The 9,200-nt window shown below is 34.6% G+C and overlaps 1 protein-coding gene across 1 annotated transcript; it reads left to right on the top strand.

The window, feature by feature from the left end:
* The first annotated feature begins 654 nt into the window (after positions 1-654).
* On the top strand, positions 655-8,906 carry LOC149741198 (neuronal calcium sensor 1-like). Its single transcript, XM_089882437.1, has 7 exons — positions 655-838; positions 2,398-2,471; positions 3,535-3,624; positions 3,973-4,051; positions 4,635-4,723; positions 6,315-6,392; positions 8,440-8,906. Exons 1-7 carry the CDS (start codon positions 775-777, stop codon positions 8,551-8,553), a joined length of 588 nt encoding a protein of 195 aa, XP_089738563.1. The 5' UTR covers positions 655-774; the 3' UTR covers positions 8,554-8,906.
* The last annotated feature ends 294 nt before the right edge of the window (positions 8,907-9,200 follow it).

Raw genomic sequence — 9,200 nt, 5'->3', positions numbered from 1 at the left:
CACGGCGTGGTATAATTGCGCCCCTTTCGCGGTCTGTGCCATTAATTTTTCATAATCAATTCTTCGCTTGCCAGGGGAAAGCTTTTTGGCTTATAACAAGCAGGCGACGGGTATAAGCATGGAGAGCGCCCTCAGTTTTTTAGGCGGTACCTATAGGCCTAAGCCAGATTAAGCCCTATATGTCGGTCTTGGGCCCAGTTTCTGTTGTTCTAATTATTGTGCAGTTTAAACGAGAGGGTTCGCGGTAGGCGAGCGTTTTCTATTAGCCGAATTAGAAATTGATTTCTGAAATTGCTCCGTAAAAATGCGCTAAAGGAAGTACGCAGTAGGCGGATCATCAGTAAAGCGGGGTAGGCCTATACGTTATCTGTATTAAGGTGATGCGGTAAAAACAACGCACATGCACAGCACACATGCTACTGCTTAAAATACAATGCTAAAACTTAAAGTTATTGCATAATGTCGCAATTAGGTTGGCCTAGGACGGTAATATTTATCAGTGATTGCAGTAAAAGTGTAGATTGTTCGTCCAGTGCAGCAGTAAACTCATGCTGGTACCTAGATTTTATCTTACATCTTATAAAGTATTGTAAATATTTGAAGCGTTTCAATCTAAAATTATGTCGTTTGTTGAAAGTTCTTGTTAGCTTTGAACTTTAAAGAAGTAATATACATGCCCCCCTCAGGTGATCTTTGTAGGTCTTCTTTTTTACAGACCTCTTACGCTTTGTGAGTTTTACTTCAGGCAGAAGAAACTCAACAAGGAGTAACAAAATGGGAAAAAGCGGCAGCAAACTGAGCGCAGAGGACGCGCAGACGTTGCAGACCACAACTCACTGTAAGTTGTTTGTTTTCTTATTAATCGCGTGGAAGTGGATACTAATAACTCTCAACGCAGGCGTTTAGTTTCTAACTATATAGTTATGTGGGGTAAGACGGGAAAATGTTTTTATTCTACTTTATCGTCTCATCTGGTAGTAAACAAGGAATATATACAAAATTATATAACGTAACCCAGTGAACAAGTGTTGTTAATTGTTAAAAACTATGAAATATAATATCCATTTTACCCTACAGTATACTATATAGCTTTTAATAAACTTTCTGCATTCATAATTCATATTACAAAGAAAACGTTGTATAGCGACTTGTATAAAACACATGTTAAAGCCTTTAGCGGTTCGTGTGTTTTTTTGTTAAAGAAAAAAATGGGTCCTTGGCTACAGAACAAAAAAGTTAATTTCTCCTAACTTAATATGCAAACTTTTTTGTCACGTCTTCGTATACGTGGTAAAGCATAAATGACAACGTTTAAATAGATATTATTCAAACTTTTCACTGGATTCTGCTTCATTATGGAGTTTTTCCATTGGCTGCAGATTTTAATTCTTATTATCTTAACACACAGTATGCTGAGTAAATTGAATTTTAAACAAAAGATTTTGCCTTAAAATGATTATGTTATGCTTTAAGATATTCCGCGTAAAATATGCATGAGCATTGTACGGTCAGCAGCTCATACAATACCAGATACTACTATATCTGTACATGCGATGACACGCTGTATAAATTACAAAGAGTTTAGTTTACTCTGTAGTATCAAAACTTGTTTTAAAAGTGATGTTTCCGTTTTGCCCCACGGCTCTTTTATATTTCATGAGTAGGATGTGGTATGGTTGTTGCATCTCATGCATTCGCGCAGACTCGCTCACTAGGTAATAGACTACCACCTCGTGGGATTTAATTAATATTGATCCTGCTTTTGGAAACCAACCATAAAATCGATCGCCAAGCTGCAGCTCGGTGTCGGTCCTAAAATTACACCGTAAGTGGAAAACAAAGCGAAGTCGATCGGCCAAAAAGCATCTTAAAATAAATGCACACGGTGCATAAACTAAAATGAACAGATATAAAACTGATATATATTTACTTTGGCGTAAACAAGTCCCAATCATAAACTCGCTTAAACTTGGGCCACATATTTTAATACAGCAGGAGCCGTATACGGAATCCTGCGCATTACTTTACTGTTATCCTCACATATAAAACACTTTTATAACTCCTTGAATGTATCTTTGTTTACTACCAAATGGGACGACAAAATAGAATCTGGTGTCCCATCTTCCCCCACCCTTATATGAATGCGTTTGTCACTTTAAAACGAGTATAATACTTAGTTAGTTGGGGTAATGTTACAACTCTGGCCTGCATCCAAAGTCTCCTGGTTGCTCGCTATAAGTAAAGCCTGAACATTATGTAACCGGGCATACAGAAAAAGACTCAAATTTACATACTGGATAATTCTTGCATGGAACATAACGACTCTCGTTGCCCTAACCACGCAAGGATATTTAAGTTACATTTATTTATTCATTTATTTTTTTTATTATATTTTAGTTGACAAGAAAGAAATACAGAAATGGTATCGAGACTTTATGAAGGATTGTCCCAACGGTTACTTGAAGAAGGAGGTTAGTTGGTATTATTAAAATATGTTTCATATATACTACTGTGGGGTAAGATCGGACACCTTTAGCACATAATATCCAAATATTCTGATCGTGTTTTAAAAATTAACAACGAGTCTATAAGAGTCGCAAGAATACGGAATTAATATTTTTTGAATGGTCTTCGTTTACTATCAATGAGACAAGAAAATAGAACAACAAAAAGGAGTTCCATCTTTTCTCATTCTACTTATATTTGTAACATATGGTAAGTTGGGGTAAGATGGGACACCGTTAGAACGTAATATCCGTACATTCTGAATGTGTTTTAATCAATTAACAACGGTTTATTGTGGTCGCGAGGATACGATTTTATATTTCTTAGAATGTTTTTTGTTTACTATTAAATGGGTCGAGAAAATCGAATAAAAGGTGTCCCATTTCCCCCCATTCTACTACATTTCATATATTTGTAACATTTAATAGGGTGGGGTAAGATGGTCTATGTGTTCATTCTCTTTTATAACAACCCATTTGGTGGTAAACAAAGAATATTTGCATACTATACAACCGTACCCTCACGACTCAAATGAACATTGTTAAAATACGATTAGGAAAATTTGCGCTAGCAGTATCTATCTTACCCCGCAGTACCATAATTAACATTGTATTATAAACCGTAAGCAATAAAATTTCAGATAATGCGTTTAATCTAAGGCTATGGGTATTCTCTATTTCATAACGTTTCTATCATCAGCCTACACTGTGACATTAAAATTCTGAGTTTATGGGCTATTTTATTTATATCGATTTTTCAATGTTTGTGTTCATAATAAAAACACAAATTAATTAAACGATATACCTGCAAAAAAATTGGCAAAGCATGGCCAAACAAAACACAAAAAAATAATTTAGTACTGGTTTCTTTATAATGTTTAAGTATGATATCCAACTACTATAATGGTGGCCAAATGGGTGCAGCACGTAAACCACAATCCGTACCATGCAGCTCATGCATACCCGACACTGGAATAATCAAGGCTGTCAATCAAATAATTAAAATCAGAAATTCGATTTTCTTTCACAGGAATTTCAAAAGGTTTACCAGCAGTTCTTTCCCAAAGGAAATCCGTCAAAATTTGCAAATTTCGTTTTTAACGTTTTCGACTCTGACAAGGTGAGACACGCTTTTCCAATTTAAAAGGTTATTACTACGCACACGACCGTGCCCATATATTCATTCAGTTATTACTGGAATAATTTAGGTTTATGAATATTGCAATAGCTCAGACTTCCGCGGCGTCTTTATGGTGTGACCAACTGCTGTTGGGACGTTTCCTTGCAAAAAAAATTGTTGAATTTTCTTCATTTTACAAATGCATTTTTACGACGGTTAAAAAAACAATTTTGTAAAAGGCGTAAGCCGATATGACATGAGATCTCGACCGTATATTTCTATTTAGTCTTTATTAATTACGGTTTTCCGTATTTACCTTGTATTAATTAAGTGTCTCTTTTATTCCAGGACGGCTTCATTACGTTCAAAGAATTCATTTCTGCCCTTTCCGTGACGTCACGAGGAAACCTGGACGAAAAGTTAGATTGTGAGTTCATAATGTACCGCTCCATAAAAATCTCATTAACGTTAGAACTGAATATTGATTGGGGAGATATTAATTCAATATATCTTATTATTGACAAACCCCATAAGACAGTCAATATAGAGTACTGGTAGCGATTTAAAGAGACCTTTATTGCGTTTTGCTTTTAACTAGATGTTTATTTATTCATTAGGGACTTGGTGTATACGTGATTGAATGTACGTGACTAATTTATACTCGTTGGGCGGAGAACGACAGTCGCTTCAACACGGGTGTTCTGTTTCGTACACCTCGTCCACTCTTACGAGTTATACCACATATATACGCAGCTAACTCTGCGGGTATTTTTTATGTATTGCACAAGTTTTCATTATGTTTCCCCTCCCATTTTGTAATAAACAAAAAACATTCAAAGGATTATATAACCGTAGTCCCACGACTTTAAAAGAGCGTTGTTAATTTTTAAAAAGACAGTTGTTAAATATGGGATACTATGTGTGCTATAAAAGGCCCCCATCTTACCTTACAAGGTATATATTACCACCTTAATTTTAAGGTAATTATATTTTTCCTAATTCACACGCAGGGGCTTTCAATCTTTACGATCTTGATCATGACGGTTTTATTACAAGAGAAGAGATGTTAAACATAGTAGATGCCATCTACTCCATGGTGGTAAGTCTTATTTTATATATGGATAAGCTTTTAAATGCTCATCTGGTATGACAAAACGTAGTGTATTATTTCCGGCGTAATACACTATACTTTTAATCAGAAATACACTACGCTTTTTCACACCAGATGAGCCGTTGAGAGATTATTTACATTATTCCTGGTAGCAAAAGTAACGGAATATATGACTGAGGTTCTAAAGCACAGTACAGTAAGAGACATGCTAAGCCCACTACCACTGTACAAGTTACATAGGTAGTAACTCGTAAGCTGGAACGAAGTGTATGAAACAACACACCCGTGTTTTAACGACTGTCACTTCCGCCACGTGAGGATAAAGCAATACTCATCCACTCATACACCCACGGCGGCGCTTCCAACGATTTTTTATTGCAATAAAATAATATAACACGTGTAATATTCTTACTTAGTTAAACGGTCCGTCACTTTACGTTTGTATATGTATTATATGACGTTTGAACAATTAAGTGTCTAATCGAAAATTCAAACTCCATCAAAAGCGTTAAATAACATAATTGTTGTTAAGATATAAAGACCAAATTTAAGTCTAATTTAAAGTGTCAGTTTCAAGGTTTAGATGAATATTATTAGACAAGTAGTAACTGAAGTACAGGGTATTAATTTATTTGATATTCCGACATCGCGATCGGCTCACAAGGGTTATAAAATATTTATAGATTTTGCTCAAAACGAGCGACGTTTTGGAGCCAACTCGTAACACGAAGTAACGGTTCTTGTGTTTGTAATAATGTTTCTATGTTGCTGCAAATGAGATACAAATGATAACCTTCATTTGAAGTTCGTCTGTTTTTAGTAACTTTTAAACTAATAAACGCCGGCCATTAATATTTATTCTCAGCGCTTATAGTCCGCAAGTTGTTATTCTAAAATAAGTTAATTACTTAATTTTATATAACGAACAAAACTTGTAAATTATATGTAAAATCGCACTTTAATTTATTATGGCGGGCAAAGACAATCCTTACAACACCTGGGGATTATTTTATAAAAATAGATAATAATGACTAAAATATAGATTTTGTGACCACTGCGGTTTTATTTTGTGCTTTTTATTTTGATGTGTGTTTGGATCGAACAGTTGATTGATCGTCGATGGAACGCATCGTGACTGCTGCTGCGTCTGATTGAAAACAGTCTTGAAATAATTTAGCAATGTATAATTCTATATAACAGAGGTTATTGCTGTTTTTCTTTTAGATAACACAAAAAAGTAAACACATATAATAACCGAGAGTATACTGCTAAAAAAACGCAAAATTTTGTCAAACGTGCATTGTTTTAACGTATAATAATTTTATTTCTCTCCTCGATTACGGTAGCGCCGATTTAAAAATAATTTAAACGAAAACACAGTTGTTAAAACACGCGTACAGGTAAAACATTTATTTAAAAGAAAATAAGCGTGGTCGCTAAACGTGTGTACACAACATGACAAATAACATGCACACTGTTACTATATGTAAAAAATCCAATGATATACCGCTATATGCAAGGTGTAATTATTTATGACAACATTTTGTTTCTGCAACTTAAATGCTTAATTATTTTCCAGGGAAACGCTATGGACTTGCCGGAGGATGAGAACACACCTGAGAAGAGGGTTAACAAAATATTCTGTCAGATGGACCAGGTTAGTTGAATGCGTGGGTTTATATGCAACACTTCATGCTTGCTGTTGTGTTATAATGAGGATGATCTTCATTTAAAACAGACATAGTGTATACGTGCTCCTTATTTTTACTGTCGAGTTAAAACATAGATATCTTTTATACACCAGACACAGACGGTGTATTTATACACATCATGCTCACTACTGTCGAGTTATAACAAGGATGTTTTTTTATGCCACAGGCACAGATGGTATATCTATACACCTCATGCTCACTGTCGAGTTATAACATGGATGTCTTCTTATGCACCATATTATAACTTGAGTGTTTGTATACACCTCACGTTTATGAGGTACCCCACATGTTTATACGATAAATAATCTTGCCAAACCTGGCTCATATTAAACTATGATATGCACAAGAACGCATCGTTTCGACAGCGAGTTAGATATAAATTATTCACTAATGTTATCGAATAGCCAAAAGGGCCGCGCTGTGATACCTTAGCGTTGGTTGGAAGTGCTTTTTATATTGATTATATAGTAGGGTGGGGGAAGATGAGACACTTACGCATTCTATTTTCCCGTCCAATTTGGTAGTAAACAAAAAATCAAATAATTATAAAACCGTTTCCTCACAACTCCCTAAGACCATTGTTAATTGTTTAAAACACGATCAGGATACTTGGATATTATGTACTAAAGGTGTCCCAACTTCCCCACCCTATACTATATAAGGTCATTATATACCGATATCACAGTTATTCTAATCTTTTACAGCTACTTTCCCATACTCAGTCGATCCTTTAATTTAGATTATAATGTGGTAAAAAATTCCAACTTCTAATTAAACATATTATATTTAAACCCATGGTTTTAAAAAATTGTTTCTCAATAGTTTAAACGTAATAGAAACACGCCAACTTTGTAATTTTCGCGTCGACAATGGCCAGTCTGCTGGGCGAATTTTAAATTTAAATTTCTTAACTTTTCACAAATATTGCCCGGTTTACTGATTAGTGACAAATAAAGTCAGTCCAATAATTCAATAGAAGTCGTATCGTTGGTATATAGTAGGGCTTTTCATTCTATTTTCTCGTCCCATTTGGTAGTAAACAAAGATTATTTAAAGAATAATATAACCGTTTCCTCACGACTCCCATAGACCGTTGTCATTTGTTTAAAACACTATATATTATATTACGTTTGATTTATAGCAGGGTCAATAAATACATTCGTTGACCGTCAAGCTTTTTATAAATTCCCAATGCGACCATTAATTGACGTCTCTTTACCACATCTAGTGATATGTTATACAGATATATTAGTGTTTCACTATGGTTTGCAAAACCATTTGTCGACAATGAACATGAGGTGTATGATTTATTAAAGACACCTATGTTGTAATCCTAATAATGTGTATTAAAACCATATTCGTGTTTTGTATAAAAAAGACACTCTTGTTATAACTCGACAGTAAGCTTGAGAGCTGTAATATAAATTTCATGTGTGCTTGGTGTATGAGAAGACATCTATGTTATACTTTAATAGCAATAAGCGTAAGGTGTATGAAATTTATCATCTATAAAAGACAGTCATGTTGTAGCTCGACAATGTACACTTGCATGTTAACAACATAAACTCATGATTCTGTACCTTATATTTTATACCAGAAGAGTAGTTTCAAAATTTAAATATAATTGGTACTAACAACAACCTGAGAATGCGTTTGTATTGCAACGATCAAATAGAACAATAGCGATGAATTTTGTTTATCCAAACCGAAATTTATTTATTTCTTTATGACAAACACGACTTCTTGGTTTAATTGAACATAGAGTAGGGTGGGGTAAAGATGGGACACCTTAGCTCATAATATTCAAATATCCTGATCGTGTTTTAAACAATTTACATGGGTCTATGGGAGTCGTGGGTACACGGTTTTAATAATTGTTTGAATTTTCTTTGTTTACCACCAAATGGTACGAGAAAATATTATACAGTATTACGTTCAACAGACCAATATGACTTTTCAGTTTAAATAAACTAATTTTTCTCCTTCAAACAGAACAAGGATGGCAAATTGACGAAAGATGAATTCCGAGAAGGCTCGAAATGCGATCCCTATATCGTGAAGGCGTTGTCTGCTGGACTAGGAGGGGCGGAAAGCTGCCCGTCGTGAATTGATTTTAGAAAGTTTGCCAATGTAATTAAGCATGTTACCCAAACAGAACCGATGTACTATTATTTTATCAGACAGAATTTGTTATTCATTTTTTGCCATTGTACCCGGTAAACTATATTTTGTGTTTTAACAAGCCTAATAATCTTACCATGCGCAGTGTTGATTTTAAATTTAAGTTTTACACTTGCCGTCTCAGTGGTCAAATTAAACAGGCTGTATGAGATGTCACTGCCAACACAATACCACTAGAACATTACATAATGCTGTGTACATTTCTGGTGCTTTTTATCGTTTTACCCTCTGGTGTTCTTGGTATGAAAGAATTAAACAGTTGCCTAAACACACGAAAATTTTGTGAAGATGAAAATTTATTTATTTAATTGTTTCGGAAATTTAAGTTTCGGGAATTCGGTCTCAGACAAATTTCAAGTTTTGACAATAATTATCAGCGGCCAAATTTTATACCTTAATAATCAACGCGGCTCTGAACATTTCAATTCTGAAATCAATCACACGGAAGTTAAAATGAGGTCTGTATTACATGAGCATATTATTTGTGTCTGCTATACTAAAATGGATATCGAATACAATACAATGCAGCGCGCTTATCTTTCTCAATTCTTCTCATTTGGGATAAAATATAA

This window comes from Ciona robusta, chromosome 1, assembly GCF_009617815.1.
Source record: "Ciona robusta chromosome 1, ASM961781v2".
NCBI lineage: Eukaryota > Metazoa > Chordata > Ascidiacea > Phlebobranchia > Cionidae > Ciona > Ciona robusta.
This window is presented reverse-complemented; position numbering and strand designations above follow the sequence as displayed.

What these genes read in the sequence shown, in the direction of transcription:
- LOC149741198 (XM_089882437.1), top strand. Translation starts at nt 775, where the DNA reads ATGGGAAAAAGCGGCAGCAAACTGAGCGCAGAGGACGCGCAGACGTTG. An exon ending in ACGTTTTCGACTCTGACAAG is followed by an intron (nt 3,625 to 3,972) that starts GTGAGACACGCT and finishes CTTTTATTCCAG; the next exon opens with GACGGCTTCATTACGTTCAA. An exon ending in TATTCTGTCAGATGGACCAG is followed by an intron (nt 6,393 to 8,439) that starts GTTAGTTGAATG and finishes TCCTTCAAACAG; the next exon opens with AACAAGGATGGCAAATTGAC.